The 15,680-nt window shown below is 37.9% G+C and overlaps 1 protein-coding gene across 1 annotated transcript in view; it reads right to left on the reverse strand.

The window, feature by feature from the left end:
• Positions 1–15,680, reverse strand: part of SYTL3 (synaptotagmin-like 3) — a 28,943-nt gene that overhangs the window by 7,119 nt on the left and 6,144 nt on the right. The window contains exons 4-9 of the mRNA XM_009319115.1: positions 13,670–13,721; positions 12,240–12,306; positions 11,184–11,256; positions 7,632–7,756; positions 3,740–3,883; positions 960–1,138 (exon numbers count right to left, since the gene is read on the reverse strand). Coding sequence (XP_009317390.1) covers positions 960–1,138; positions 3,740–3,883; positions 7,632–7,756; positions 11,184–11,256; positions 12,240–12,306; positions 13,670–13,721 — 640 coding nt within the window. The remainder of the gene's footprint in view (positions 1–959; positions 1,139–3,739; positions 3,884–7,631; positions 7,757–11,183; positions 11,257–12,239; positions 12,307–13,669; positions 13,722–15,680) is intronic.

Consider the following 15,680-nt stretch of genomic DNA (forward strand, 5'->3'; position numbering starts at 1 on the left):
ATTCTATGATTCTATGAAATATATAAATGTATACCAATAGAGAACATAATGTTCACTACACAGCACTTCCCCTGTTCGCATTTCAGGCTTCCTGCAACTGTTTGCCTGCCTTAATTACCAGGGGACTTAAAGAACCTCGACCCACTTCTGAAGTGCTCTCAGACTGCCCTGTTTCATGAGCTGCTGTTCCAGCAAGGCTCCTTTCATCACCAAGCTCATCTTTATGAATGTCCTCTGCAAGATGTGCAAAAGTCATATTCCTTCTGGGTGAAGGTGACTGCAACTCCACAGTTCCAGTGTGGTCACTCAAGGTGCTCAAACACGGTGTGACAGCAGGGGCAAGAACCGGTAGTTAGATTTTCTATGAATGATTGCTGCATGGTCAGAGAGGATTGTTTAGTAATGAACAGACAAATCATCAAGGCTTAACTATCCAACCAAAAATTTCTATGGCATATTTTATCTGTGGAAGTAGGTATTTCTTCCTCTTACAATAATACATAATTATTAAACAGCTTTAGAATTTAAAATGTGTTGCAGTATCTGAAATTTCTATTCTCATTACAGAAGATGGAAGCACAGTAGTAGTACAGCAATCACCCTGTGACCCATAGCGAGTCAGTAGATGAATTAGGAACATGACATCCCATGTTTCATCCACTTATGTATTAATTTTGCAGGCACAACTTAAGAGTTAAAATCTGAACAGCTATTCTCAAGATCGAAAGGTGCTCATCAGCAACACAGATACCCAATGAATGGAATAAGCACTGGTATGAAACCTATTTGTCTTGCAGTGTGTACATGTAAAAAGGACTGGTGTATATATGTTGGATGTTCTGAAAGTGCTAATATGGCATATCATCACACTTCAATCAATTTCAGTCACAGCATATATAAGTATCTTAACACCAGAATATTTTTCCTTATTTTTTTCTCCTTCTCTACAAAATACTTACGGGTTACACTTTTTCTTCTTCTCTTCTCCATAAGCCAGGTTCTTGCATCCCCTGATGCAAATTTCTAAGATGCAAGCTTTGAAGATGTATCTTATGGCAAACTCTATTTCTCCCGTAACGTTAGCCTTGCCAAAATTGCCAGACTCGGTGCAAGTGCTGTTAAGACTATACAAACTCCCCTAAGAAAAGACAAATGTTTGGGAAAAGTAGCTTCAGATCAAACAGGACAAAACATTTATTTCCCTCAAAGGTCAGTATCTTTACAGACATGACTGTAGAGCTACTGCAGATCACGAAGATTTAAGGTAACCTGCATAAAACATTCTGTTGCTTCCGTAACAGCCCTGAAAATTATGGCTGTAATTGCAATTCTACTGCATTGAACTAGACTGCTTTTAATATATAGCTCATAGCAGGGTACACTGCCGAGATGTTAGGTTCTATCATACATTAAAGGAAACAAAAGTGGCCTTGCACATCCAGTAAATATTCTACAAGATCCCCCAATTCCATGTAAAAATGACATACTCCATACTACAGCAGACTGTTCAGGAAAGATTAAAATATGAAGACATCCAGTTGTCGTATGTGGGTGCATAAAGAAGGTGTTTCCTAGCTCACCTCAGCCACTTTGTTCTCCCTTCATCTACTTTCACCTACGGGGCAAAGGTTTGGATGCTGTCCATGCACATATATAAACAACGTGTGTGTCTAGCATTTACAGAGGCCATGAAACTGCCATGAAGAAAGAGACTATAATCCCCTCTGTGGCCCAGCACAGACATGTAACTTTATGGTGCTATCTAGCCTTCACTGTAACAAATTATCAACTCAGTCAAAATAGTTTGGTCTCCATTCATTTAGAATTATATTCTTTAAGGTGAGCCCTAGAAACTTTTTACATAGCATATGTCACAAAGACACAATTGTTGTTGTGATTAATCTCACAGCAACATTGCCCTAGATTGCTAAAATATCTGTGCTAGATCACTCCTCCCTCTGAAAATAAACACCAACCTAGATGGACTGGTTAACCAAGGAGTTCTGCATTGCACAACCCAGCAGTTAAGAGTGCAGAGTAGTGTTTATAAGATCGTATCTCTCTTCCATGCAGATGCTCTTCTTCATTTGTGCAGCTTGCCAAATATTCATTTTTAAATTCACACAAAAAGCTCAATTAGATTAAAGAAGCTATCTACTCTATCTTATAAGCTCTAAGTAACATACAAACTCGACAAAAGAAGGGTCAGGTGCTTATTGAGGAAGTCATAGGAAGTGTTATGGCTCTTTTGACCTGATGCTTGTTGCATGTGATCTTGCTCCCTCCATGAGACGTGTATCAGTGTAATCAATCTCCCTTGCAGCTTTGTTCAGCTCTGCTCTCTCACTCACTGACATATTTTTATTCATCTGACCAGAAAATGCTTAATTTCCACCAAAATCCTTCATGACAAAGGAATGCAAATAGATTTTTGTCTTAGCTCATATGTCCTAAAAAAGTTCTGCAAAAGTCCCTAATATTTATTCCACAGAATCTCTTATTTATTTAGAGAGGCTGGATAGGTGTTCTGATTAATCATGTTTGGACTGAACATCACTATGTATGTCTACCACCTGATCAGGAGTCACATACATTCAATGTAGTAATCACTTATCCTTTTGGTTCAGTGAACAGGGATTTAGCAATGACTTCACGTATTGCAATCCTGCTGGCATGACTGGAATCAATGACATCTGGTATTTTGGAAGATGTATTTTCATGGAGCGGTAATCAAAATCCAACAGTTACCCATAAAGGGAAGTTCAATGGAACTTGACCTTCCCCTTTATAAGACAGTAGAAAATATTCCACTTTTAAGCCTGGGCTGTCTGTAGCCCAGTTCAAATGGTTGTCATTAGAATCACAAATGTCATCCAAAATTGTTATCCATTTGTCAGTTTAACACCTCAGACTCCACAGTGCAGTAAACTATGAGAGATCACCAAGGTCCTTGTGTGTGTTTTTCCTCATCTGCAAAGTGAGCAGGCTGGTTTAATTTTGATTCCCTAGAAGTCATTTTAGTTCCCTTTTTTACAATATCAGTCATGGATTCTTTGGATGCTTCACCCTGCTTAACCTCATCACTAATACATAGAAATTAGCCTCCACAGTTAATCATAGAGACTTTAAAGCACGTGCTGAATTCATTTATAACTGGCTTCCTTCTCTCTCATTTGCAGTATTCAAATGCCATCCATCAGGTGATGATTCAATGCCATCCCCTAAACCTATGAACTGCTCCCCTGGCTTCCGTTGCTGTCAGCTTCTTCTTCATTCACTGACATTCTGACATTTGAATTTCCACTGACATTTCCATTACCACAGTTCTTGCAGAATAACAAAACCCTTCAGTTGAATAAGTTTTAAGAGAAAAAGATAGTTACTAGGTTAGAAAGAACCATGTTCACGATACCATCCCTAATATAAAATGGGAAGAATGTTAGTTGCATTTGCAAAATTCAGAGGAAGCTGATCTATCAATTATTCATTATTAATGGGTACATCCATCTATCAGTTATCCACTATTAATTTGATTGGGCTTACGCTGCGAAAAGTTCACAGTGTTACTATGAGGACCATGCTAAAGGCAGTCAGTCTTTCATCAGATACAAACTCAAGTAAAATTCTTCCTTCATTCTGTAATATAATCCAAAATACACCTACATTTTGCACAAGATCTTATCTTTTATATCTGTCCCCATTAGGAACCTGTTCTGTTGTGCTTCACCCTTCAACTTACATGTTTTCTGCCATCACAGAAAACTGCATCGCTCGTGGGACTGGTTGTTATGTCTTCTTCCTCCTTGCAATTCCTTTTGGTCAGAATTTCACTGTCATTTTGGGCACCAGTGAAGAGCAGTTGAAGACTGGGTGCACTTTTCATCTGTAAGAAATTCAGCAAGTAATTTTTTTTTAATTTAAGAAAAATGCCCTGATTCCTTCAGGAATGTTATCAGAAGAAAATTCAGTAAATGGCTACAATTCACTCTGATCAATGTCAAACAGGTGGCACACTTTCAAAGACAACGTAGTAATTTAAATCTTGATTTATAACTCTCATCCCAGCTAGTCGTACATTCATTATATTCGTAATTTTCTAAAATCAACATACCATCACCTAATCTAAGGATCAGTACCACAGCAATTACTAACAGCAGTCTACTAATAACACACCAAAAGTAGCAATGTACTAATAAAAGGCCTTATTAGCCTTCAACAAAACAGTAATTTTGCAAGAAAAAATAAATAAATCTTGCCTGCAGGAAATTAAAAAAAATTAAAAATAGTATTTTGCAATATGCATGACACACGCCCATGTCTACCTATGCAACAATGAATATAGGTTGAAAGAGACTTGAAAATACAAACAGACTCACAAGTTCTTATTTAGCTTTGATTATAGAGAAAGTTTAAATTTCTGTGGTGTTCTTGACTTTGCTTTGGCTAAGTCCATTCACCTTTGCAATATCCCCATGAAAACCCTGGTAATTTGTGGAAAATTAAGATATCCAGTAGCAAAACTCCCTGAGATTTACCTTCAGCCACCTCTGTTACCAATTAGAACAGTTAACAGAATGAAGTGTCAAAAGACTAATACATATGGCTAGCAATATGCTGAAAATAGATTTTAGCTCATTCTGGCACACCACTACCCCTGGATAATACAATCCATGAAGAGTATGTTCACAGTTCAATGGGTAGGAAAAGAGTGAGGTAAGAAATTTTACAGGGTTAGGATCTAAGAAAATAATTTCTTCACAAAAATTGTATAACAGGGGTTACCTGAAAGACTAGAAAGAATATAGTGTGACCAAATCAACAAAAGGATTGGGACTTCTTTGCATGGAAGAAAACAGATCGTATATATTCAACAGACCTGGGAACCCCTCCTGCACCATCAGCAGAAAGCACTAAAGAATGAGGACAATGGAGGAGATAATATATTACTTCTGAAAAAACAGGACGTGCAAAATCCAAACCAGTATGCTGTTATTGTAACACACAGAAATTGTTATGTGTAATAACTGCCCTACCTTAAGAATAGATGTAAGAATTCATTAAATTCCCTTGTGAGAAGGAAACAGGCAGAAAAGGCATTCAGAATATAGTCTCAAAAAAACCCCAAACAAAAGCAAAATATTATATTTCTCAGCAGAGAAACTGTCTTCTGCTTTATAAAAACCTGAAACACCACCAATTTCACTTGCTAACCAAAACAACCTACTACACACTGAATTTTAGCTACTACTTGGATCAGAAAGACTTCTCTATTGTGTTAAACAGAATATAAGTGACTGACAAGGCAACATAACTACCAGTGCTAAACTTAGCATCAGGTCACATAAGCAAGACTCCCACATAGCCCAGCTCTAATGCCTGCAGCAGCGTGCATCCGCTGCCACAGGAGGGGTAACCCACAGCTACTGACACACCACAGCCTCCAAAGCTTCCACATGTCTGCTTGTTCCTCCAGTGAGGCAGGTATAATTGCAGTTCCTTTAAGGAACTTGGAGATTCTGATGGCGAGAAGCCCTAGAAAACACTATTCAATTAACTTCCTAAATCCAGATTTTACACTGGCTGGTAGTTCTTGCCATTGGATTGTTTTTTCACTATTACTGAAGCTAAATATAATCTCTTTCAACTTTAATCTGAAGGAATCAAGCTCCAAACATATCACAAATCTGGAAAACTTACTTAAGAAACAGATAGTGCTCTTGAGACTGAAGTGGTGCTCCAGTCTTATACCCTGCACATTCAAAATGGCAGAGTTACAGCTGTTACTTCCCAGTCATTCCTAGGAGAAAAATGCACGCTTTCTAGGGGAAAAAAATACTGTTTCAATTCATTCTCTGAAAATGAAAGTTCTTTCTGGGGTGGAAATAACAACAAGTAAGATTTCTACATCATATTTTGTTATAAATTTGAGTAATAAGGTGTTTTGCAAGTGTAATTTAAAACAGGTTCTGTCCCTAAACTTAAGTCATAGTTCTAGTATGGATGTAAACAGCTACCCTTATTAAAGGAAAACAAAGATGGAAAAGAAAAAAATAAATGGAAGAATAATGCAATAGTACCATCGACAGAGATTAAAAATAATTTTTAAAATCACAGTAAAGATACAAAAAACCATATTATAAATGCAGGGACAGACAAGTGAAATTTCCTTCAATATTAAAAAAACCTAAATGGCAAAGACGACATTCACAAGAAAAAAAGATCAACAGTAATTCTAGCAAAACTAAAATTGTAGCTTAAATATAGTCTAACTGGTTTGAATGAAACAGCAGCTCCCTGACTCAGAGAATAGAGCTATTACACGCAAACAACATTGAAATCTATCTTTCAAAATCTGTAATGCAAAGGGTGGACATAACTTAAGTCCTAAATCTTTAAATGGGCAATTAAAAACCCACACAAATAATTTGGAATCTCCTACTAATACATTTCTCAAGCCAAAGAATTCATACCCATCTTTTAAACATGACAGGCTGCGTGTGATCAGCATGCAATGAAGCATAGTTTGAGTTCACATTATCTCCAACTCTGATGTTTTTTGATGCATTAAAGAGCAGTGCTCTGCCAGTGGAATAAAGTAACACTGAAGTGTGGCTTGCCACAATGAAAGCACCACTCACGTAGTTAATAATTGTTGCCAATTTTGTTCGTAATATAATTGCATACAAAAATACCAGAACTAATTTTGCAGCGTTCACAGACCTTGCCGGGCCAATTCAAACCACTAGTCCATGTGGTCTGACATCCTGTCTCTTCCATTTATCAACACCTAACACTTCAGAGGAAAGTGAGAAGTGTGCACCAAGGTAGCTGTGAGTAATAGTTGCCATGAGGTCTGGCCCTTTTCTCAGCATTTAATTCAGGCACTTAGCAGACCACATTTACCTCATTCAGACGAACAAGGCAATTCAGTAAGTACCCACTATGTGGAAAATTGAGTATGGACAAAGTTCAGTCACTTGAGAGATGAAAGTGTACAAAACAAAATCTTCAGTGTAACTTTAAAGCAGATATGTGACATCACCTTCAGGCCTGCACAATTTGTGGAAAAACAGATGACTGGTTTTTTCTCAAACTTCTCAAGAAAACACTGAAAGCTAGAGATTGTAACCAAAGCAAAAGGAAAAGGGAAGTTGCCCAACAACTAACAGCAGTCAACATTTTCTCCTTGCCAAATTAAAAAGTGCTCAGAAAGTGTCAGGATGGGTTTTGCACGGTCACAGCTTGGTCCTGTTCAGCAGTAAGAGGGGCAGGAGGAGGACAAGAGACAGAGCACCTCCCTGCAGCCCAACGATCACACAGAGCAGACATCAATCAGCCTCAAGAGAGCCTGTGAGCACCTGAGAGCAAAATGACCCATCCTCTCCCTACCTATGTGAGGGTCTTTGTAAAATCTCAGTCTAACATTTCAGCTCTGGGCTGACATTAAGTGTGTAGACTCAGTCAAAAACCTTGTGAAGAATCAGAATTCTGGCCGCTGTCAGTGAACATCAGCTAAGTCCTGCTCGTATAATAAAAGTAAAATTCCACTGTGTAAGTCATTATTCTTACAAATATATTCCATTCCTGAAACAGCCCTTACAGTTAGAGACTGTGTATAGTAATATGGATACCCTGCTTGTGATGTTGATGGCAGTGTCAGACTGGCTCCTTCTTTGCTTCCTTCTTTCCACGTTCTGCCCATAATCTGTGGTTAGGAGATGTCTGTCAGCCATATCATTCTGGGACTTAGAGATTTCTGAAGTGAAAATAAAGAGAGAAGTCACTATGACAAACATTGCAAGCAATCCTGTAGATTTATAGGCTAATTCTGTAGCTTTCAAACTTTCATCCTGCAATTTTAGTATTGATCTCCTAAGAGTCAGAAACAGATGGGAAGGCAAGTGCTTGTCCCATTTTGTATAATTATATTTTGCCTACCTAAATCTTTCCTGCTGTTTGAACTGGAAATTATACTCCTTGCTTCCTATCATTATAGCTGCTGCAAGGAATTGTTGTATGCTGTCAAGTACAGTTTCCTTGCAGAAGTAGCTACTACAGTCCCTATACATAGTTTGATTTGTAAAGCAGTTCGGTTTGGTTCAGGATAAAAGCAAGATCATTATAACAACATAAAGCGACATGACAATGGAAATTAGAAAGCAGAGCATATTGGAAAATATTTAGAAATTTAACCAAAATATGGATGAAAGGAGAGATATTACATACGCTGGTCCCAAACCACATATAATTTTAAGAACATGAGTAGACCTCATTGACTTCAGTAACATTACTCATATGGATAAGCTTGTGTCCATACTTAAGTACCTTATTGAATTAGCACTTCAGTAACATCTAGTTTATTGTCAAATAAATCTATAGGACAATTGAACATTTAGTGCACCACTTTTTGCTTCTTATTCCTCAGGGTACAGTCAGAACTTCACTTAAAGGGAAGGGCAGCACTCATCCGTGATTTCTGAAGTTGAAAACTAGCAGGTTTAGCAGCAGACACTTTGTTGTAAATCCCAGATAGTCTCTCATGAAGAATTAATAACTTATAAGTGGTACATGAAACAGCTATGATATGTTTAATTCATACAGAAGAAATAAATACTTCTCTCACAACGTGAGCCTCTATGGAGGAACCTCAGACAGCAGACAATATGTCATTATAGTATTCAAAAACAATGGCATTCTTAAGCGTGATTTTTAAAGCCACTTTGTGTTAGTTTTGTTCTTAGCAGCAACCAGTCCTCAGATGTTTACTGTACTCTGTGTACACCATTAAGGCATCACGTGACATATTCACAGGCAGGCTCAGTTAAGTCATCTTTGACTGTAAATGAAACCAGGTTTTTAAAATACACAGTGAAATCAGAGATCATAAGAGACTGGAGTGAGAGATCTAATGGAGTAGATACAACCTGAGTAGCTTGACCAGCAGTAGAAGCAGAAACACAAGCTTGCCCAACTCTCTCTTAAAATGAATAGGTTACAGAACAGGTTACTGTGAGAAAAAAATGATTGTTCAGTTTTCATATCTATTCCTCCTTTGGCTTCTCTATCCAAATGGTCAGTACGACGGACACTAACTCTAGTGCCAAGGGTGATTTTGCACTGCAAATAAAACTACAACCAGCAACTCATCTTATATTTACAAAATGGCAACCATTGGATTATATCATCTCCTGTTGCTGTCAAACCACGCTGGAACAGGAGGTAACAGCATAAAGAGCAGACTGTACGACGGCGGCATTGTGCTGCACACGCTAATCCTTTTTTCCCCACTGCTCTCAGACATGCACACACACTGGCTCCAGTGATAGCATCAGAGGTATAACAAGGTTCTCCAGGTTTATTTACTGCAATACACAAGAGCTGGGTGTATTAAATACCTCTGCAAACCAGGACATTTTTATCTAGATAAGATATAGAGTACTAACTTTAGACACTCGTGACCGAAAGCATCTATCAGCACAGTACCAGGTTTCATTAAGAGGCCATACTGACTGAAAGAGCTGTTTTCTTAGGTCAAGAAGCCCAAGTCTCTTTCTCTGTAAGACTTCCTATGCTTTTTAATTATTGACTTCAGTGATTGCAACAGCCTGTTATTTCCTCACTAATTAAAAGGTTCTGTCCTAACTGAGGATGATGATAGCAACTGAGTGGGGTTTCACATACAGCTGAACTGAGCTAACAACTTGCGGCCATCCTCTCTGCAACCACTGCTCTTCCCTCCTCAAACCCTGGCCCCTGGCCGCATGGCCCAGCACCCTCTGTTGTGCAGGCTCCAACATATATACCCTACCTTGAGCCTACTTAACTCACTAAACCAGCAGAAAAGTACCTATGTGTTTTGTCAGGGTTAATATTCTGCCCTTTTAATTAGCTAAATTAGTTTCCAGAGGGGTCCAGAAACACTGGTGCTAATTCAAGTTAAGTGATGGCAGCATAAGGCCAGAAACAGAGAGAGAAGAAAGACGTGGGAGGAGTGGGACCTTCCTTTTGGTAGCAGTGAACTATTAAATTAGCTTGCTGCAGTCCTGACAGTCTTTACCAGTAACTGTGGGATATGACCAGGCTTCAAACTATCAGAAAGCAGAAAAAATTACTTTGCATCCAATTCTGTGCTGCCTCAGCTATCTGCTTCCAGTAACAAAGTATCCTACGCCACCCTACAGTACACTGCTGTTCAGAGGAGACAGCCATTGTGTCTCTGCATAGCTTTAATACCCGTTCACACAGACACAACATTAAATTTGTGTAGTTAAAGGAGAACAGGCCTTTAGGATGGGTGGAAGAAGTTAGAGGAAAGACCAAACAAGAGCTAAGACAGGAGTTAGGGGGAAAGGCAGAAAGGCACTAAAGCCAAATTTATTCAGGTCTAATCTCACATTTGCAGTTGTCTAAGATGAAGCTAGTAAGAAAACACTAAGGTTCGTTCAAATACATGCAAATCTGCAAGCCCCTGTAATCTTCATAAGGCTCAGAAGTTGTTTTCCTCTGGTCACTGACGCCTTTAATTTGTTCTTCACAAAGGCTGGCTGTCCGCAGTGTAGTTAGCCTTAGAGGCGCATACACAGTCTGCACCCTAAAGAACAGCAGGCAGCATAAGTGAACGGAAGGAACCAAAAGTATCAGAATGAAAGAAGAGTTGTTAGGACTGGCTGGCTCTTAGAAGTATGCACTGAAAAAACCCACACAACTAGACAGACTGAGAAAGAGGAAGGAAGTCCTCTTGAAGACTGTCAGTGAATGAAAATATTAACCTCTGCTTCCATTACATGATAGATTCTTTGACAGAGTCAGTTTGGGTTCACTCAGATAGGGAACACGAAGATCACTACAGTAGAAAGTGGTTATTACGCTGGGCTAACGTGAGTTAAATATACTGCATCTGAAGACCCAGTAAACTTAAAAATAACATTATACAGTCTTTTCACATCTTTACAAGAAAGGCATTCTGGGTTGGTATCATCAGCTTGTTAAACAACTAGCAGAATACTGAAGGAGAATTAGACTTACTGTATTATTTTTCAGGTTGGCTCAATCTTGGCATTAGTTATTTCAGCCATTACTCAATACCCTTTGTTTATAACTATTTTTTGGCCAATACTTTGGCAAAAATACTGAAACATTTGACTACATTACTCTAGAATGACAAAGCAGTGAAAGCTACTTACTTTTTATATGTGTTGTGAGAGACAAAAACAAGTTCTCCACAGATTTATTAAAACTTTTAGACTGTGTGAGTTCCTGCAAATGGGAGATGCCAAGAGTAAGAAAACACAAAATATTTGCTGTTTTAAAGTTTCCATGATCACATATCTACAGACCACATAACAATCACATAGTAAGGCTGCAGCCCTTTGCTCACTTCTGTAGACAAATACATCTGAGGACATACACTGACATGGTTAAAAACTGTCACACTAACGTATGAAGATGGAAAATTATCTTTTCAGTTCCATACTCTTCGATATATAAGTGGAACTCCTTGTAGGAAGATCACATAGCAATTTCATATATACAACTAATTACATCACTGATTTGTTGTAATGTACTTAATACTTCAAGTAGGAAAGTCCTATCTAGTACAGATGCTCCTGTGCCTCTGAATCAAAGAGTTTTCGTCAAACTCCAGGTAAGCACATATCAGAATGTTTACAGAATTGCAATGGGCTTCAAAACCAGGGCTTCAGGACCCAGTTCAAAATGAACTGAAATAGTAATTTAGCGCGATTTCAATGAGTTCTGAGCCATGTCCTACTATTCTGTCCATTAGAAACTGTATTGCAAAGGCAACCATCAAATTCACTGTTTTTCACTCAGTAATGAAAGTAACATATAGAATGATCGCTTTAGAAATGACTATTGAATATCATAGGATCATGGGATCCTTCAGGCTGGAGGGGAGCTCAGGAGATCTCAGACCAATCTTCCTGTAGTAAGGCACCAAAAACCAGGTGCAGTATTCTAGTGCCAAGTAGAGAGGGTTAATCACTTCCCTCAAAAACTGAAAACTAATTGAAAACATCCCTCATGATAGACTCTGACCTTTCTCTCCTACTACCAATGCAGCATAAAAAAAAATGACAAAGGAACATAAGGCAGCATTTATACTGCAATATGATGCTACAGCAGCTGCTGTTTACTGCACTTCTGTGGCTGGCCTTTTCATATGAATGACACCCTAAGAGATGTGTGTATATGTATATTTTGCAGATATGTACATTTACCATCACGTTGCTTCCTGCTGTGGATTCTGTGAAAGGAGGTGGAGTTGGAGGTACGACAGAAATTTTACTAGAAATTTAAGAGACAATAAACAGTGCAACAGTTAATATATTATGCTAATAGATGGATAAATAAACCACACTCATGCACAGTATCTTTATTATCTGTCTTTCCTGCAATCTAAAGATCTGGGCTGAGATCCTGTGTCTTTAAGAGTTGCAGCACAGGCTTATTGCCTGTTTGTAAGAGTTAGAACTACCTTTGCATCAATCTTGGGCTGCTCTAGGCAGAATTATTAATTTAAGACAATCAGGAAGACCTAATTTAGGACAGGCTTCCTAGGCTTCTATACGGTTGGTAGTACTACAATCTGTGTCCCGAATGTTAAAACATAATTCCTGTGTAACACACCCCATCTCTGTTTCAGAGATGTTTTCAGAAAACAGTCATCTTTATTTACAATACTAAAAGGATCCTTCCTTGCCTGGGCCCAGAGCTGTTAGAGCCCCTTTACAGCATTCAAGCCATTTCATCTGTTGTAAATAGCCCAAGTCTCTGAAAAAAAATCTGTTATCTGACTGCATCTGTTATCATGGCACAATCACAGACCCTAAAGGCAGCCGGTGAACTTCCTTTTTGATTCTCTTTTACTTTTACCACATCTAGGCAAAAGCAAGTCCTTATGCAGCCCTGGTTAGGATCATATCTAGCTGACTATAAGTTTCTGTCTTATACAGCTATGCCTTGACAGATAATTATCATAAAATTGAGGCCATCTCTTCGTATCTTATTTTACTTTTTTTTTTTAAGGAAGAAGGTTTCTTTTATACAATGTAGTTTACGTAGACTGTTATTTCATTATATATCACTGGTAATAACTTAAGTATGGTCATGCTTAGGCCTCAAGTCAAAGTATGTATTCAGTGTAAACTGGATTTTTCATTTGTTTTAAGTTTTGGTAAGCAGACGCGCCTCACTGAATACAAAGCTTCTTGTCTACTATTAAGTCTAAAGCTATCAAATCAGTGCTATCTACCATTGAGCAAATAATGATGCTATTGCTATTATACCTAGTAAATAATTTTCATCTCTGATCATTCAAAAGTAGTGTGTAAATTTGAAAGATAATGGTGTAAACAGGTATGCAAAAAATATAAGCAGATATAACAAAAATACTGCATTTCATTTCAAGTAAATAAGAAACTGTTACTCTAAACATAGTACTCTCTTTTGTACTTGAGACCCTTTCTATGGGTTGCTGACAGATAAGAATGGTAATCTTTCTATGCTTTTATCACTTGTACTCCAAAAGTATTAAAATTTATTTTTCATAATAAAAAAATACAAACTCCTGGCTGGTTTGTAACATACAATATATCGCCTATACAAATTCCCAGTGTCCTAGGACCATTTGTCCTTTTATGAGTCTTACCTCAGTTTCTGGTAAGATTTCAAGAGCTTTGCACCAACTGTTTCATGTCTGCCTGTGAAGGAGAAAAAAAAACACCCAAAGGTCGTTTAGCAACAACAGCGGTTGCTAACGCCTGTATAATACTTTTTAAAATCAATGCCTTTTCAGGAACTGGCCTGTATTACAGAAGCTTATGAACATGCAAGTCAGGAGTGAAATCAACCCCCACCTGATGTATCAGCATACATGCCAAGCAACACGCAAGTTTCTCCTGTATCAGAAACTCTTATCATGATTTCACCTTCACCTCTCGCAGGTGACACGTTCAGACCAGCTCTTCACAAATGCTGAGGACAATCATGTAGGGATGCTAACAGGCCTATTCCTACAGGTTGCTAAGTGCTCTCAGCCTCCTGAGGTCCAGGAGGCAGGCCCACTGCACTAAAGCACACTGCAACCATAAAACTCAAACACTATGGAAAGCTTGAAAATGTTTACAAGAGTAGGCACAAGGCCGTCTCTTGCATCTCATGAAAAATTCTTTTCACTTTTCCTACTAGAGAGCTGAACAATCATGAAAACACATGACTAGCTCACAAACATGAGCAAAACCCTTTGCTAAGGCCACCCCTGTGGGGAAATAGCAACCATGTCACGTTCCTCAGGTGAGCAGCCACATCATGTCAAGAACACCAAGGAGCAAGTGCTTGAACAATGAAGACTCATAAAAATGTAGTTTGCTCCTGAGCGATTGCCAACAGAAAGAAGGGCTAAATGCATGTAACAAATGGCCAACTGAAAATATCTGGAGTGGCTTTAGTCACTAATCATTCCTAATACAGAAAGCAGCATGTGATCTATACTTTGCTGAAGATGTCATTAATTATAACATATTACTTACATATAAGTAGCAGACCTTCGTGGTGGTAGAAACAATAATCAACTTATTGATGTTACAAATTTAAATCAGAACTCCAGACCTAATGCTCTGTTATTAGTAAGTAATATTTGGTATCTTGATTTATTGCAGCATTAAATGATTTCTTAGATTTTTAATTTATTAGTCAGTAAGGCAATCTACCACTTTTATGAAAATATGATTTTTATTCTTTAGGTAGAAACCACACAAAACTAATAAAAAGCATACTGATGTAACTTTTTTTTTTACTCTGCAACATGAGAAAACTTCACTGTAACATGTATTTTTTCAGTTAAACTTATTTTATAATGAATACTTCACTTGTGTTATATTTTTAAACCAGAAGAGGGCACTGTCTCTCCAGGCTTGAAGGATACGTAACTGCTACGGCTTGCTGTTTCAAAAGTTTGCCATTTTTTAACCCCTTTAATTATGTCAGTTGGTCTAATCAAAGGAATTAAACAAAACATATTTCTCCCTGCAGCTTATCTTCTGTATATCCTTAGATCTTTGTGACTTCAACAGTATTACTATTAGACTAACTAAGCAAAATGCTTCAAGCACCCACAAAGCTTTGATAATGCAAGGTAAGAACTCATTTATTTTACTGGAAAGAGGGACAGTCAGTATCTTGCAATATCAGATTCAGTGTCTGAGAACAACATAGCATTTTCCAGTAGCTGAGAGAGATTGTTAAAATTTCTGGCTTTAGACTTGCTGAAAAGAATATGAAGGAAAATTACTAACAACGGTTATGGGATACAACTGTCCTTTAAAAGATCAGTCAACTAATACTTTAATCAGAAATTGTGTTAGCTAGAATGGAATTCAGTGAATTCTTTCAAATTTTAAATTAATTGTTTTAGCAGGAACTGTAGTTCAGTTTCTTAACATGCTACCTGCTGTCTTTCGTGAATACGTACTACCCAAAATTTGCCCGATTACGTTCTTCCATTTATAAACTTCTTCCTATTCAAGTTTCCCCAAGAGATATTTAAGCTCCAGTGCTTTCCTTTTTACCAGCTATTCTTAAATCTAGATACCATGCAGATACTGGAAACAAAACTAACATTTAGCTACGGTCAGGCAGAAAGTGAAATAGTTGCCTATCTC

The sequence above is a fragment of the Pygoscelis adeliae genome, unplaced genomic scaffold (assembly GCF_000699105.1).
Source record: "Pygoscelis adeliae isolate BGI_AS28 unplaced genomic scaffold, ASM69910v1 Scaffold172, whole genome shotgun sequence".
Lineage (NCBI taxonomy): Eukaryota > Metazoa > Chordata > Aves > Sphenisciformes > Spheniscidae > Pygoscelis > Pygoscelis adeliae.